Source organism: Echeneis naucrates, chromosome 21 (assembly GCF_900963305.1).
Source record: "Echeneis naucrates chromosome 21, fEcheNa1.1, whole genome shotgun sequence".
Classification (NCBI taxonomy): domain Eukaryota; kingdom Metazoa; phylum Chordata; class Actinopteri; order Carangiformes; family Echeneidae; genus Echeneis; species Echeneis naucrates.
Window position 1 is genome coordinate 13,256,488 of NC_042531.1, and position 17,899 is coordinate 13,274,386.

The 17,899-nt window shown below is 40.4% G+C and overlaps 1 protein-coding gene across 2 annotated transcripts in view; it reads left to right on the plus strand.

Annotated features, from left to right (window-relative positions):
* Positions 1 to 17,373, plus strand: part of erbb4b (erb-b2 receptor tyrosine kinase 4b) — a 265,152-nt gene extending 247,779 nt beyond the window's left edge. For both annotated transcript variants that reach the window (XM_029530171.1, XM_029530172.1), the window contains exons 21-28: positions 3,912 to 4,067; positions 5,397 to 5,472; positions 6,869 to 7,015; positions 9,689 to 9,786; positions 10,251 to 10,421; positions 14,478 to 14,727; positions 16,055 to 16,180; positions 16,265 to 17,373. In XM_029530171.1, coding sequence (XP_029386031.1) covers positions 3,912 to 4,067; positions 5,397 to 5,472; positions 6,869 to 7,015; positions 9,689 to 9,786; positions 10,251 to 10,421; positions 14,478 to 14,727; positions 16,055 to 16,180; positions 16,265 to 16,935 — 1,695 coding nt within the window. In that variant the 3' untranslated portion in view covers positions 16,936 to 17,373. The remainder of the gene's footprint in view (positions 1 to 3,911; positions 4,068 to 5,396; positions 5,473 to 6,868; positions 7,016 to 9,688; positions 9,787 to 10,250; positions 10,422 to 14,477; positions 14,728 to 16,054; positions 16,181 to 16,264) is intronic.
* The last annotated feature ends 526 nt before the right edge of the window (positions 17,374 to 17,899 follow it).

A 17,899-nucleotide genomic window follows, 5' to 3' on the forward strand; every position in this document is an offset into this window, starting at 1 on the left:
TGGTACTTCGTGTTCAAGACTTCATGAGCGCTGACACTGTCTCTGTCTGAACTGAGCACCATTCCTGTATATGGAACAGTAGAATTAGTGTTAGACCAATTTACGGAAGTACAGAAAACAAAATCAAAAGAAAGGAGCAGAAAGACAGTTAATCGTTTCCACTCTTGTTTCTCAGTTCACCTGTTTGAAGAACAAATGAAGCTGATTCATTTTGCTTGCCCTCAGCAAATCATAATATCTCAAGACATGGTTGGTAGCAGCTACTTGTTGGCAGCTGGTGATTTAGTGTAACAGGATCTTTTTCCAGTCATCCTTCATGTCAGTCAGGCTACTCCAACATGATATCACATGATAAGTATTATTAAGTATTAAGTATTTAGTAAAAGTACAAAAGTCTTTGCTTAAAAAATTGCTTAAGTAAAAGTAGAAAAAAAAACCTGAGGAAATCCAGGAAAGTAGCTTTATTGTCATACAATACACTGATGCGATTCTGCTACAGACATGTTTATAGCTCAAAAATACCTTCAGGTAACGAGGCCCTACAAAATAAATGAAATTTATTTAAAATAAAAAGTACAATATTTGTTCTTGAAATGTAATGAAGTGAAAGTATCCCTCAAAAATAATACTCAAGTAAAGAACAGATACTCAAAAACTGTACTTAAGTACAGTATTCAAGTACATTTACTTTGTTACTGTCCACCCCTGCATACTTAACAATGAAGTGAAATAGAATGGCGGTTTTTATTATTCCATTTGTAACATAGGGGAATTCCCCTGAAATGGTGCCCCCGCAGCAGCATAATGAATGGTTACAATGATAGCCATGTGGTTAAGCCTTTGAGATGGTGATGTTAGGGAAGCATCATGGTTTGGGTTAAAGCAGGTATGTTGTGTGCCTTAGCATGTACTGTAATACCACTCCTGATTCGTCTTTTCCTTCCATCATTCATTCCTTCAACAACTACGGCTGCAAAAAGGCATAATAAAGGGTCAGAGTAAGCTGTTTGCACAGGCGACCTCTGAGCTTGTTGTTTTTTTGTTTGTTTGTTTGGTGTTTTTTTCGGGGGGGCCTGGCCCTCATAGTTCAGCACATAATCTGAATACATTTATAAGATTCTTTCCGAGGAATGTTCCAGGTGGATGATGATTGTTGGTGATCTAATTTCACTGATATTATTAGATTCATAGGTATTCAAGAAAAATCTGCAGGATGCACTGGGATGCATCATTAGAGTTTGGACCTGGGGTCATACTCTGTTTCGGGTCTCACGACGTGCACCCACGCTCAGAAAACCCCAGGTTGATCTGGCCCCAACTTGCATTCCAGCAGCTACCAACGGATCAGCCCACTTTAACCTAAGCTACCTAGTGGCTTTTTCTGCGGCCTCCCTGGCAGATTGAACTGCCCCCCTCTTGGCTGGTTCTGTCATGTTCAACTGAGCGAGGACCTTGCAGCGAGAATGCCCTGTATATCCTTTATAGCCAACTTCTATGGGCTCGTAGAATGTTTTACAGCCTCTGCCCCTGCACTCCTCCACCAGTTCCTGGTAATTGGCGTGTTTTCTCTTATTGGCTTCCTCAATGCACTCATGCAAGGCACTGTTAGTTCCAGTATGATCGGGTGTTTTTGGGCCTCTGAAGTGATGACCATGTCTGGATGGAGTGAATCTGTCACAATGTGCTATGGGAATGTCAGCCACCTTCCCGGGTCACCTCGCAGCTGCGAATCAGTGGCTGTGTGCAGGAGGCCTGTTGTTTGTTTTGCCTGAGTCTGGGGTTTCTCTCCAGCTTTGATGAAGGTGACTGATTTCTTTGGTGTGTGGTGGTGTTTGCCAGCATTAAGGGCGAACAATAAACTCTCGCTAACTGCCTTTAGCCACCTCCACTGCCTTCTCTGCTCTCCACTTCCTTCCTGTCCTCACTGCGATGCCGGCTGCTGACACTTTAGCGTCCCTTGAGTCCCTGTGCTGGAGGGCTTCCCACGTGCAAGCCACCATGAACTCTTCCTTGACACCACTGACCAGTAGCTGCAAGGTGTTGCTTGTCCCGTCCGATGCTGCGCTGGTGAAACTGCATGGAAAGCCCAGAAAGCTACTTACCTTCCTTTTGAGGGACTAAACAGTTATTGGAACTGTTTAGACCAGCAGAGGACACAAGACTCTGGGCCTGATGGAGTACAGGTAGATCCAGGCTTTAAATCTACCAGGTAGACCAGACCTGTCAACCTTGGTCAGCTTGGTGCTTGGCTGGACTTCTGGATGGTGGCAGTGTGTTTCAAGCTTGCATCGAAGATCTTCCCCAAGCTGTGGACCGGCTGCTCTGTGATGGATGGACTGACTGTTCCTGAGATGAACAGGTCGATTCATCTTGAGTTCTCTTCCTTGGGGATCCAAACTCACTCAGCACTGCTGAAGGTCTTCCACAGGTGCTGGAGCTGCTCTGTGCAGCACCTATAGACAAGGAAAGCACAGCACAGCTGGGCCGTGTGGTAGATTATTTTCATTTCAACTTCTTTCCCTTTCTGCCTCTTTTGTATTGTTCACCAGCTTTGTTCGATCAGCCATTAGCTCTGTTTTCTAGCTCCCCATTACCCACACAAACACAAGCTCAGAGATTTGCAGGTGTATCTCCATGTGTGTTGCATGTGTGCAGCATGCTTTTGTGTGTAAATATGCAGGTGTGTGCTGAAATCACATGCTCTCTCCTGGTAGGGAGCCAAATGAGGCCTTGTGATTATAGCCCTCCCATTGTAATCTCTTCTTAGAATGCTGCCACTCAGCCCCACATATCCGCTCTCCTCCAAGGCACTTCTTCCTCCATCTACTCCTCCTTTTAGCCCGGCTCATTCCACCTAAATCCAATTTGTTATAGTTTTAAAATGAGGCATCGTTTCTCTGTCCTCTCACCACTTTGAACAAAGTGGTTTCTGTTATTGCTTGTCCAATTTCAAGTAGTTTTCTTTCTTTCTCTTCAGTCTTAGTCTTGCAATGATGCACAATAGGCAGTGTAGACTGTAGTTATAATGTACAAAGTGAATCTTTTATAGCTTTAGGACTTTATATCTTTAGAATTTTTCTATCTGCTTTTCATGGTGATGCCCATTCTGATTAATGATTGGCTCTGATTGACTTTTTTATATGTATGTGTATAAGCATGTGTGTGCATGCAAGAATATGCACCTATTTGTATGTAATTTGTGCATTTCTTTTAACATTTCAACCACAAAAAAGATGAATCATATTGCACAACAAGTCTATCAATCTTATTCAAATGTGAATGATTGTGTGCGTGTCAGTTTCTGTTCATGTTTGAGGCTCAAATGGTTTTTGAGGAGCACGCGTACCCTTTACTGAAAAATGTCTCTTCACATTCATTATATGGAAGAATTGTCTGTATATCTTTGAATATCAAGGCAGATAATAATTGTTAGTTAAAATTGGGATAGTGATAAGAAGCAGAGGTCTGATTTTTAAATTGTTCAGGGAATGTATTGCATGAAATGTTTTATGTCAACATTCGTCTGTTCTGTTTGGCCTGTTTTTGATTGAGATCCTGCCTCTGGGTTAATGCTCATGGATGCTGCTGTTATTACATCACAGAGCATTTAGCAATAAAGAGGGCTTTTCCACAGTGTAGTTGTTGATTGATGGGAATTGTTACCATAAAAATAACACTGTGGTGGTAATGATGATGATACGAATAATTAGAAAAATTGTAATGAGGTTTTGGTGCTTGACGGTGGTGATGATGGTGATGCTGATAAAGACAGATGGTGATGCTAAAACAGAGTCACATTCCGGTGTGTGAGCGAATTTATGCGTGTGTGTGCATGCACAGATGAATCCAGGTATGTGAATTGTATTTCGATGCCGTGAATAGAAAATAATAGCTGTGTGTGTGTGTTGCAGGGTATGATGTATCTGGAGGAGCGTCGGTTGGTTCACAGGGACCTGGCAGCCCGAAATGTTTTGGTGAAATCGCCCAACCACATCAAGATCACAGACTTTGGCCTGGCTCGCCTGCTGGATGTCAATGAGAAGGAATATAATGCTGATGGAGGAAAGGTAACTTATTCTAGTGGGAAAGTATATCTTGTGTATATGTAGAGAGTGTTACATTTTTATATACTTTTTATATACCTTTGGCCTGTACTGTACATGTTTACAAAAACTGCTTAAAGGAATAATTCAAGATTTGGGCTCATGTAATATGAAGCTAAGGTTAAAATCACAGGGGGCATCTTTCTTGACTGGACTGATTTGGTTATTCTGATTGCAAACAAAAAAATCAGTGAAAACACACAAGTCCAAGTTAATAAACCGGCCTTGTGGGTGCTAGTTTGCAGCAGGTTAGCCTCTACTTTCAGTCTCTTCTAATATTTCTTCATGCTTGTCATCTTTTATACGAACGACAACCCTCCCCATTTTAAGCTTTAGCCTGATGCTGAATGAGGAGATATGAAAGTTTCTTCTTTTTTTTATTTGATTTGGTCTTAGGATACATTTTAGAATACTATAATAAAAATATATAGGTTGCATGACTTATAGGTTATTATTTCAGTGGTTGTAACAGTGGGGTAAATGAATCATTCCTGCTGATTTTTCACTTATGCTATGTTGTACTATGCACTGTAGCATTATTTGGGCCTTTTATTTTCTGCTGTTCATGATGTGGGGAGCTCACTGAGATACAATATCATTGACTTACTGTTTTGGAACAGAGCACTGACATGTTGTGAAAGACAACAATAACAAGCAATGGATATTAGCATTAATTAGGGTTTTATATCCTGAAGGGGGAACTTGGCTCATTACAAAGGACAGTTTTATTGGAGTTAGTGAGATACGATTCTGCTCTATTGAACCGTTTTATTCACTTTTGGGAAATGGAGATCTCAAAAACCTATAAATGAAGTATATAAAGACTTCCTCAGCGCTCTGTCTGCACCGACTTCTTACCCGTTGTGTTTGTCCATTTTACTCACATTTTTATATTTTGCGAACCAACTCCCAAACGCACAAGCCTGCTCAAGAGAGTGAAAGACAGATATAGTGTACTATTAATAGCTTTCTCATTGTTATCAATGGGACATGTGTTCAAATATATGGAATATGTCTCAATTTTTCCCAAGATCATTCCACTATTTGATCTATCTTATTCCAACACTTGCTCCTTTAGTAAACCCTGCCTCTTATGATTTAATCCTGTTGAAACAGTTCACTGTATGTAACACCTCACCAGCAAATTACCCAGATCAGTCTGACCCTAGAGTGTGTGATGTTGTTTCCTCATTAGATTTTATTTACAAACGTAGGGAAGCAGGGATGATGAAAGCTCCTTTTAATGCTCCCTTATGTTGGTTGTTGTACATGTGCTCCGCTTCTTTCCGGCAGATGCCCATCAAGTGGATGGCTTTGGAGTGTATCCATTACAGGAAGTTTACGCATCAGAGTGATGTTTGGAGTTACGGTAAGCTGTTTCCTTTGAGAGACCTCAGGTGAAGTGGATAAAATCCTAAGGACTGTAATATTTTCACATTATATGCAGTATATTATGAGTAAGTATATTCTGTGAGTGATATTCCTTCTTAAATGATATCATATTACATGAATTTATCAGAAACATATGTCAAAAACTTAATGTGCATACCTTCTGCTTGGGCTTTATTTTATTTGGAAAGATGTTTGTTTGTTTGTTTTTATGAAATTAGATGCACCAATAAAGTGCAGTGTGTACACAATATCTGGTACACAGGATGCACATTGTCAACATTCTCCCAAGCAGAGAGAAATTGGAAAGGGTTGCACAAAAGATACATAACAGAATACTAAGATGAGGGCAGACAACAGATATTGAAAAGAGGATTCTTGTCCATTGTGGGTAGAAGTTAGTTGGATGAAGGTATCTGCTATGTGTTGTATAAGCTAACAGACATACGGGTGTGGAGGGAATTTTTAGTGCTGAATCAGCTGTAACTGTGCTGACGAGTGACAGAAAACTGACGGTTCCCTTCACTACCAGACGGCTTAAACAGGAAGCAGTCACCGTCGCTGTAAAAGGCAAATGGGGTGATCTACTCCTTTTAACTCCCATAATATTAAAATCAGTGTTTATAGCCGTTAGCAGATCAGCAAGATTGAAATCTAAGGGCTCGCCACATTATCTCTCTGTTTCATATAACACTGACCTATTTTAAGTCCAACAATGACTCTTAAAGTCACTAGAAAGAAAATGCAAGCTGGGTCATATCAAACAGAATAATGTGTGTTTGATTAAAAGTACAGTGTGGTTTGCTGTGTTCATTTCCCCGATGGTCTCCTATGACTGGTGGCTATTATTCTACCAGCATTTAGTCTGCTCGCCAATCATTAGCTCATTGACATGAAGGTGATTCAGGTTGAACAGTCCTGAAAGTTCAGATTGGCAGATGACTTTCAGGACTGTGATTCATATCCCTCACCAATCTTCAGTCTTCTGTTGTGTCCTGTCTCTTCACTTCACCTTATTCGCCCTGATCTCTTCTGATCTCACATTGTTTGGTTTTTGATTTCACTCTCAATTTCTTTATTCCTTTTCTTATTTTTCTTCTTTTTCGCTTGATATCCTATTTTCTAGAGTCAACCGCTTTGCTTTTTTTTTTTCTCCTTCCATCTCCTCACTCGTCTTTTCTCTTCTTTGCTTTTATACCTACTCCCCACTCCATCATCTTTTCTACTCTTTATTTTTCTTTCACACTGATTTACCTCATCTTCATTCTACTTTTGTTCACTTCTTTTGCAAAATGTCTTTTTTTCTTCTTACATTGATATCATCTTCTTTGTTTTTCATTTTCTTTCTCTTCTTACATCCCTCTTTCTCTTTTTAGGGGTAACCATCTGGGAGCTGATGACCTTCGGTGGGAAGCCATATGACGGGATTTCCACCAGAGACATTCCAGACCTGCTTGAGAAAGGAGAGCGCCTTCCGCAGCCTCCCATCTGCACCATTGATGTCTACATGGTCATGGTTAAATGTATGTGGAACCGTTGAGAGGAAAACATTATGCTAACCATACTGCAGTGCCACAAAGTCAAAGCCTCAAAAATAAGCATTAAGTCTGCATAAAACAAATTACATTCTACGGTACAGAAGTATACTTACTGCAGAGTCTGAACAATGAAAAGAAGAACTCCTCAGCATGTGACATGAAAACTTTTGATCAAGATCAAGAAGTGGAGATTCAGAGAAATCCACTGACTACCTGCTTCCAGCTGAGATCACTCCAAAGGAACAACTCAGAGTGATTAATAATGCCTCAAAGAGTCTCAGAGTAACAACAAAAGTGAGCTGGTTAACATCTCTGCTCAGGAACCTACTAAACTCGCAACATGGAGCATCGTGTCCATGGCAAAACACCAGAGGAAGCCCCTACTCTCTGCAAAAAAAAAAAAAAAACAAACAAAAAATAATGCTTGTAGTTGTTTAACATATTGGCATTGCACACAACTACGGAGATATTTTTGGTATGCACTGCCCCTTGTTCACCTCATGTAGTGAGGCATGCCAACATAAAAAGATCCTCCCATCAGTCAAAATTTATCAAGTGGAATTTGAATTCCAATGTTCATCTACGTGTTTTACAGGATAATGTCAGGTTGGCTGTCCCCCACAAAAACAGCTCAGTAGAATTTCAGTGATGTAGCTCAAAAGTGACCTACAGAAAAAAAAAACACCAAAGCCGATCACACAATGATGATGCAGCTAAACTGAAGCAGGATAATAAGGAAGACCAGCCCTAAATTCTTCATTATGCATGTCTGATCAACAGCTACTGGAAGAAATTTCTCGAGTAGTAGTTATTAGATCCAAGGTTTTGCTTACCGTTTTCTGCAGTTCACTGAATGTTTAATGGCTGTACATTGTAACTGTTTGTGTGTGAGTAGCTTAAGCTGATTGCGTTTGTTGGCACTTGTCATGTGAAAACCACATAAATGTTTTGTTAAATGAATCCAGAAAACCAGGTTATTTCTAAAGGGTTCACCTTATTATAGGTTTATATAGTTTTTGTGGCCAAACCCAAAGTAGAAAGAGATGAATGAGAGTGTAGAGTAGAAAAGAATGAGAAGGCCAACTTGTTTTTAGTTGGTTTTTTGGGGAAAACATGATTATGCTTTTATTAAGTGATTATCAAAATGCCATGTCGATTTGGTAATAGAGTGTCTAAGTGGCGTCAAGGAGAAGTGTTATTTTTCGAAAATACTTAAGTGATAAATCTTTCAAAAAAAATCTCATTTTAGGAGGACTTGGCTGGCTTTGACCCACACCACCAACATGCGGTCCTTATGGGTCAGTGCCTGCTGTCATACTGTCAGACTCTATGGTCACAGTCGGCGTTATAACCTCTGGCCACTGCTGCCAGGAAAAAGACTTGGTGCCAGGGCCACTCAGGCCATGTCCTCTACTGTCCAAGCTGTAGCCTCTGGTCCTCACTGTCTCCTTGGCTCTTACTGAATCGCTGAACCTGTGCCAACCTGGCAACCAAAAACACACACAGCAGGGATAGGTCCTTGTCACTTACCTGTCACCTGCATTTCTTTTGCACTAATACCCATACACAATAACCATGAACGCACACAATGCATCATTGTGTATCTCATATTCACGTCAGTTCAGGATTTATTTATCCAGGAATGACTGGCAATGAGCTAAACGGCGAGATGGAAGAAGATTTGTTTTTACATGTGAAATGTCCTGTATGGGACGCGTACTTGGGTGTAAGGCTGCATCTTTTTCTCTTTGGATTACTCTCTTATTTCCCTTGACACTTAGACAGGCTCTACTCAGGGCCAGATCACATGATTGTTTTGGCATTATAAGGATGTGTTGACAGAGAAATTGGCAGAAGAGCACACTGCTCCATATGGCCATTCTAATGATAAAACAGTATTTGTCTTTGGACTGGAAAAAGTGATTACAAGACAAAGAACAATATGAAAAAATGTGTAATTGTTCATTATGGAACAAATGTTTTATATCGTGTGAAATGGTTTAAATAGCTATTCTTTTTGGGAACACAGATAAATTGTTCTCACTCTTCATTTGCGTGACAGGTATAGGGCTGGATAAATAATTTCCGTGGTATTCACATGTTTGTATCGTTACTTTTGCATCAGTAAACACAAGTGGGTGTGCTAGGCGGGATTCAGAGGCTTCTTAAACAGTAGCCTTATCTACAGTTCGTACTGTTACTCTGGATCGTTCATATTCAGTGACAGCAATTCACTCAGCCAAATATGCACACTTAAAATGAAAAATGAATGTTATTGAGGGATCAAAGGATTTATATAAAAGTGTAATTATTATAAATAATTGTATGCAAATAGTAGAAAAATTTGCGTGGCACACAGGCAGGGCCGCTGAGGTGTGAAGAATACAAATAACAAGTTGGTCACCAATAACGCATACCTTTTACATATTTCAACTTATCCATCGGTGCAGTTAAGCTTGCACAAAATCAGGAAAAGAAACAGATGCGGGTGGCTGAGCAGGAGGCTTTTGTTTTTGAGAACATTCTTATCTCAGTGATCAATAGCATCAAATTTAACGTCCAAGGCTAATGGCATAAATATCCAGCATCCGTAGGTTTAATAGCAATATCTGTGTAGATGGAATATTGGCCAAACACTAAAGCAAATACACTTTTCAGGCTGGATGATTGATGCAGACAGCCGACCCAAGTTCAAGGAGCTCGCTGCAGAGTTCACTCGAATGGCACGTGATCCCCAGAGATATCTAGTCATTCAGGTAGGTAAATCTTGAAGAGTTTCTAGGAGATATGGATTTAATTCAATTATATATATATATAATATATATGAATTCTATACTGTATATATTGTGTTTTGTCCTGTTCTATTTTCTTTTCCAATTCATACAGGGCGTAGATGTTGGCTAACACTAATATGCCTTACAACTACATTTTACTTTCCTTATTGCTTGTGTGTTATACCTTCAAATAATCGTGCTTGCTTAAATTGGTCAGCAGATAGGGCAAAGCTAAGTTTTCCATATTAGCAGACATCAAAACAATATTAACACAAATCTTTGGTTTAAGCTTGTTAATGAAAATACAATTTATGGAAAGATGTTAGTGAAGATGTCAAAGCTTTGAATGTGACCAGAATACTAATACTAATAACCCCAAATCCAACACACACACACACACACACACACACACTGACATACTCACATAAACACACAACTTTTCTCAGGGTGACGATCGCATGAAGCTGCCCAGTCCCAATGACAGCAAGTTTTTCCAGAGCCTCCTGGATGAGGAGGAGCTTGAGGACCTGATGGATGCTGAGGAGTACTTGGTGCCCCACTCCTTCAACATCCCACCACTGGCATACACCCCCCGCCCGCGTATCGACTCCAACAAGGTATTTTGTCTACATCTTAAACCACATCAATAAATTTAGAGGCTAAATACTGTAATGCAGTTCAATTCCAAGACTGATTGGACACAATATGGAATAAACAATAAAATAAAATGCATATCCTCAGAAGTTCTCAGTATCACTGTAAGTGTATCACTTTTGCGTAGTTTTCTAACACAAGTGATGTGTTGCATTGAATTGAATCTGAAAAGATCCTGAAAGTAATTATGTGTATCACACGTGAGTGCAGGAGACAAAAAAATACAAAATATGTAACTCCAGACCTTTTTTGTTTAGTGTTAATACTCCTAAGCAGTTTTATATGATCTCCCTTTTGAACTCCAAAATTCAGGAAAATAATAAAGAAACTATGATTTATTTTTTCTTTGACTGAAACAATATATTCATAATTCTAGTCAAACATATCTTTACAAACTGAGTTGTTGCACAGAAGTATGCATATTTCGGCAAAATAAAAGTCCTTTTATTATTTATGATATTCAACTTGGTAAGTTATCGTTTTTCTTTTTGTAGAGATTTATTTGCTTATCTTTTCATTCAACATGCAGTTCGTGATCACAATTTCCGTATTGCATTTTTTTCCAAGTGTAACAGCGGGTTGACAGGCAGTATAAAGTTAAAGCAGACATTCAGATCAGATTTGAACAGCTTCTGAAGAGATGCAAGGATGAGTTTTCTCAGCGTGAACTGCTGGACTGTCCTGTTCAAGCACAAAGCTCAAGCTCCTCAGTTTCACTCTCATCTTCCTCCTATTCCCTTTCTCGCTCTGTTTTCCTTGGTCTTTTTCCATTCTGAAAATATGGTAATTGCCCTCTTCAGAATCGGGGTTTGCAGCCAGACTCCCTCTGTTCCTCAACTGTTCAAATGTTCATCGTCTTTCTTTGGACTTAAATCTATCACAGAACCAGTCACACAGCCAGGCAACTCAGCCATTTTGTATTCCAATATCCCCCTGTGTTTGTGTCAGACTAAAAATGCCTGCTGAATGCCAATGAGAGAAATGACTTCTGTTCCAGTTCAGTTTGCTGCATTTCATAGGGGTGAAAGATTATTTATATGCATAATATTCATAAAGTTATCCTCCACCTTTTTTCTGAGGTTTCTTATAAGAGTGGGCGCTGAATTACTTTGATTAATTTCATGCTGTTACATTTATCTACATAGATAATGCATATGAGTGTAATAAATTCAATTATTTCAGCAAAATAAATATTATATTTACATAAAAGTACAATCTTCACTTGAGTTGTAAACCATAGCTGAAAGGACTTTTTCTAAACTCACATAAACACATTGTTATCACTACCACTGGAACTGGCATTATTAATATGCACCATAGTACCTTATAATGAGTGTGAGAGTTCAAAATTGTGTGACCATGAAAACAATTCGGTTTATTTGTGACCAAAACAATGGACATGGCCATAAGCACCTTGTGCTTTCACAGGGGAACATTTTAATGGGGCTTTTTACTTGATCCTCCCGGATATTCAATTTGTGATGTTTATTCTACCAGAGTTTAAATTGTCTCTAGAGTTGATGAATTAAGTCTGCGATGGTCTTCATTTTTCCAAATTTTTAGAAAGATTACAATTGATACCTTGGTGGTCGACTTTAATGACTTTCTTCCTCTTTAGTGATGATTTTTTTCGGTTAGAACACAGACAACAGAGAAGAGGAAGGAGGAGGCGGCATAAATGAGGACTGAAAGAGGGTGATTTAGTGGATGTTGTTGCAGGGGAATGAGAACACAGTGTGATCTCTCACGCTTTGACTAATATCCCCAGGCTTAAAGTGTAGAGTGCCGAAAAGAGAGAGTGACAAAAAAAAAATTCAATACTGACTGACAGACAGTGAAAAAAGAGACTGAGCATCAGGTGGCGCACAACCAGCGCACAACCAGCGTTCAACTCGGATACACCGGCATTCACGCTGAGAGTGAGCTTAAAGGCAGCTCATTATTTTCTGGTGACCTTATATGGTGACAATTTTACTGCACAGATTAATAATAGCCTATTAGCCCTCTATGGCATGGTGCTGCTCTCAGGCAACAAACCACTATTTTGGCCCACACAGTGCCCCTTTACATTTTTTTAAGTAAAACATCACATTAAAAGTCTGATGAGTCTGTGACCAATGGAATTTGAGCTTGGTGTGGCTTTGACCTTTCATCTTGGGGTGAAACAGTCCTTTTTGGGACCACAGCTGACTTGGACACACTGCTAGCAGAAGGTAAGATAAATTTCACTTTTTAACATTTTTAATTTAAATAATAATAATTTGTATAAATAATATCTGTGATGTGCATGAATAAGTGAAAAAGCCCATTTGATTGAGTAAAGACACTTTTTGTCTTCATTTATATACTAAAATGGCAGTTTTTCATTCGTTGCCTCAGGGCAACATTGTGCAGTTACACCACTTTGATGTGAACTACAACATGCTCATGGGTGGAGGTGTGTAGGGATGTATAGTTATCAACATATACATATGCTGTACTATCTACTATTACTAACAGGAAATGGATGCACGAACATTTTATGGCTGTAAGGAACATGATCAAGCGGTTAGGCTCATTCCTTCCGACAGTGAGGACAGAGAGCTTGAGGAGAGTGACAGTGAGGAAGAGTGGAGAATCGGGTTTGAAGGGGAGCTAGGAGATCAGGGTTCAGTCAGTAGAGTAACATACTGTATGGAATGAACACGTATGTGCGTGTGCGTGCTTGCATCAGTGGATGAAAAGAGGCATATATGACCTATTCTAATTTTATGCTTACTGGTTTCTTTTGAAAACAGATGACCTGCCTGATGACAATGACACCAGCAGCTGCTTCATGAGGTTCCATACAGAATAATACAGGCTGTGCTTTGTAAAAAAGAGAAACACAGAGTCATTCAGTACCCCACAGGAACACACATTCAGAAAAAAAATATACACACACTGCAGCTAATCTGTAATGTACTAATTGATAAACCATTTGTGGCTGTTTGTTGAAATAAAACTTCTTCTAATGTATTTGTTGCTTGTTTGTTCCTCATTTCACTTATTAAATAATATAGAAAACCTTGGCATTTTAGTACCTTCATAGCATCTTGTTGCCCTGAGGCAACAAACCAAAATCTGGTGGGGGGGGCACAGTTTCTGATTGATATATTATAAAGCTCCCAAAACTAGGGTGAAAAATTCATGCCATAGAGGGTTAATTATCATGGACAAACCTTTCACTAATTTATTATAAAAGACTGTTTCCTTCTGATTCATGGTGCAGGCCTTGTTACCACCGTATTATGGTCCCCTTTGTGATGAATAACTTTTAAATAAGAGTGATGATACGAAGCAGGATTTGAGCCCACGTCTTCATTCCCCAATCAGAAATCCAGGGGCTTCCCTTGCAAACTGCGTGTTTCAAGGAAAAATTATGCAAAGTAATTGATTTTCTGCCTCATTAGTAAGATTACAGACTTCTCCGACATCATGTTAGGGAAAGTAAGTGATGGATGTAAAATAGAAAACAAAGCACTTGCTGGAAAAATGGGGGAACAAAGATAAATCAGAATGAAGCTCCCAGCGAGGTTCTAAAAAGCTCTTTTTTTGTTATGAGCATAGACGCAAATGCACACAGCAGGGCAGGGCTGATATGGCTACTTTAAGACTTTGCTGCATGGAGCCTTTTAATTAAAAACCTTTTAATTAAATTGTCCTTGGCAGTCATGCTGCCATATCATTGTTTGGCACTGCTGTTTGTCTCCCCTGCCTGTCATATTGGAATATTACAGATGAACAATGGTACAAAGAAGCTGAATTCCATGTTTTATTATTTTCAGTGTTTTTGTACTTTTATTACATTTCTATTATTCATTTCTATTTTATTTATTTCTTTGCTTGCATATTGTTTTGCATGTTTGTGCTTCACTTTTAACTGAAGCTTGCTCAGAATAATCTGAACTTTAGACACTCAGAGTGGCACAGAAAAAAAAAAAACTTTTCCTCACTGTTCTTCACATTCATGACCCCTTTCATTCTCCCTGTGTACCTAGAACCAGTTTGGGTACCAAGATCCTAGTTTTAGCATGGAGGACATGCTGGCCACCCTCCCTAGAGTGGTCTCTGTTCCACCCGTGTCTGGAAGCTGCCTCCCCCCACAGGATCTGTCATCAGGGGGACAAATTGGTGGCGGATTTGTACGTGGCAACCAGGATGACCCTCGCTGCAATGGCACCCTGAGGAAGCAGGCTTCCCCGCGGTCAAGCACCCTTGGGGCTGTCTCAGCTCTCACCGCAGGACAAGGTAAAGCAGTGGCGCAATCTTGGAGGAATAGTTATTTCCTGACGAAGTGTGAGTGTCTGGATCAGGCCAACAGACTGATGTATATTGCAAAGGCAACGCAGTCGATGAAATCAAGGCTCAATTTAGGCAGCCAGTGTGAGTTCTTTATTTTTTTTCACTTTGTCAAGTGCACTGTGAAAATTGTTGTTATTACATTGCATATTATTTCATAGTATTTGTTTGGATAGGAATAGCTCACACTACCAACATTTTTATGTTAAATGGGCACCTCATACATGAATCAGTCGCACAGTCTTCCACTAATTGTTCTCCAGTCAGTGAATATCATTATGTCCTCTGTAAATTCTTTGGCGTTACCTGAAAGTTGTAACCTCCAAATTATGCCATTAATTAAATGTTTAACTTATTGAATCACTTTTTTTCTCCTTAATAACTTGTTATGAGTTTTGTTTAACTGTATTATTCATTAATTCATTGAAGTTTGTTGCATGGTCATTTTTCTGTACATTAACCCCTTTCAGGGGAAAAAGGCAAAAAAGCAAGACAAGCTGGCATTATTAGAATGCACAGTTCTTTGAATCATCACCAGAACAGACCAAACTTAGTTTGCATATCAACAAAACCATCTTAAAGTCAGTTTGACTGAGCTGTTTTCTCATTGTTATTGTGCCGTGATTGTGGATCACTCACCAGCCTAGCAGAGGATTTGGGAGATGAGAACAACAGACTGAGCTCAAATCAAACTGTCTGTCTGACAAAACCAAATCACATGTTACACCTCTCAGGCAGCAGTGGCAGCTTTTAGTTCGTTTGGACCACTGAGTAACACATTTGTCTACTTTCCAGATTTGGTTGGCCAGGAAATGGAGAAACAAAACCTTGAACAAGCATTATGAACACATGTGTAGCTGCCCTCCGTACATTTGTTGCAAATCAGTGGTACACAGTAGAAATCAAATGGACGGATATGAGTTTGCAATGTTGCTAATGGCTCTATACAGGCTCTCTTATTGATGCATCCATTGTCAACAGATGACAACTCATCTAAGGTCAAAAAATGCCCAGAAAAATACAGACTTTTTAAGGCTAGAGCAAAGTCCTGTGATAGTGTGGTCACAAGATAAAGCGGATGAAGTACGCAAAATCGACTGCAATAAAAATGCAACTGTTTGTTCATTGGCAAGGAAAGACTTGCATTTAAAAGGAAAGAGAGATTTACAAAATGCGACAGATGTGTATCCAGGATCCTCCAGCCAGGTTTCCCACCATACCATACCATGTATGTAAGATTTCTGTCCTGCTTCCTTTGTTTTTTCCGCTTCCCAAGGTGGAGGGGAGGACAGTGGCCAGCGTTACAGTGCTGATCCTACATGTCTTTTAGCAGAACGAGGGTCAAAAGGAGACAAGGCCCAGGATGGTTACATGACTGCCATGAGAGACAAGAACAGCTCAGGTAACTTTCACAGCATGAATGAGTGTGTCCAATAAAGCAAAGGGATGTGTGGCTGGAGGATAATTATCTCCTTTTTGTTTCCAGACTATCTGAACCCTGTGGAGGAAAACCCCTTCGTCACGCGTCGAAGGAATGGTGATGCCCACGCAGTGATCGATGGAGCAGGTTGCCACACCCTCCACATGGCTGGGGCTGCTGCTGCCTCCAAGAGCCAGTCCACCCACAGGGACGATGAGTATGTCAACGAGCCACTGTACCTAAACACCTTCCTTAACCCTGGGGATAAGAACGGATTGGCTGGTGCCGTCTCCATCTCTGTCCCCGGGTCTTCCATTGCCCAGTCAGTATCGCAGACAGTCAACCCATCCACATCGAGCCACACCGTCTCACCAACTGGATATGGGGTACCTCCTGGCCACCTCCCCCACCCATCATATCCTTCACACACCCTGCACCCAGGGCATTCAGGACACGCTCTGCACTCAGGCATCACCAGCAGCACCATCATGTTTGATAAGAAAGGGAAGAAGGCCACATTTGACAATCCTGAATACTGGCAGCACAGTCTCCCCCCAAAGTCCTCACTGCACAACCCTGAGTACCTGCAGGACTGCAGCACGCGCTTTTTCTACCGGCAGAATGGACGCATTCGCCCTGCTGTGGCCGAAAACCAGGAATACTTGTCTGAGGCTGCTATGAAAGCCGGCAATGTTTTGCCACCCCCGCCATACAGACAGAGGAACACTGTGGTGTAGTGACCTGCCTGTAGCACAGTGGAAGGATGAATAGAGGGATAAGGGCGGAGATAAACGGGCTGTGAGCAGTCCTTTTGTTTCCTTGCATTACTTCTCAATGTGGGTTCTCCTTGGACCCCCCCCCCCCCCCCCACAACCAGAACACGTCTCTCTGTTATATCTGATTGCAAGTCTTTTATTCTCACTTTAAGGTTCTGCCTTTTCTTGACAGGACCACAAGAGTCACTGACGGCCTCACTCGACACCCACACCATCTTTTTTAGCTCCATCCCTGGCACTTAAAGTAGACATGCCTCTTACAGGTTGGCTATGTTCTGGAGCTAACTGTCCTGGCATCTGAAGTGCAACACAATCAAGTGATTTAAAAGACGTTTCATAATAAAAAAAAAAAAAAAAAGAAAAAAAAGAAAATAAACTGAGGTTAGCCTGAAGAGAGGATTATGGCCATCACCTGGCATGTTTTCTTTATTCATCTGTAAATTACTGTTTTACATTTCACCATATTATTTCACCTTCTTTTCCACTCAGCTAGATGTACACGTTGCCATATACACACATTGCTCTTGTGTGTGATGCGTCCATTGTGTAATCTGTGAAATGGCACATTCTTATAGGGTTGTGTCGTGACCTACCAGCAAATGTGCAGTCATACTAAAATGCCCGTATCTGGCTTGCGTGCCTGCCCACTTGCTTCTTTGTCTGTTACATTTTTTACACGTTGCTGCCACCAGTAATGGAATTCAGACGCTCATCGCTGACAGCTCCTACTGTATCATAACTACGACATCTTAACATGCCAGCAGCCTTTGCACACCAGTAACATCTATACAGTAATCCATAAATAAATCCACACACTGACAGATAAGAATGCTGCCACTTGAAACGTAATGTGTATGCGAAACTCAAATGACCTTGTGCGGGACAACAGAGTGTTGATAATTGAAGTCAGCGATACAGTGCAAAA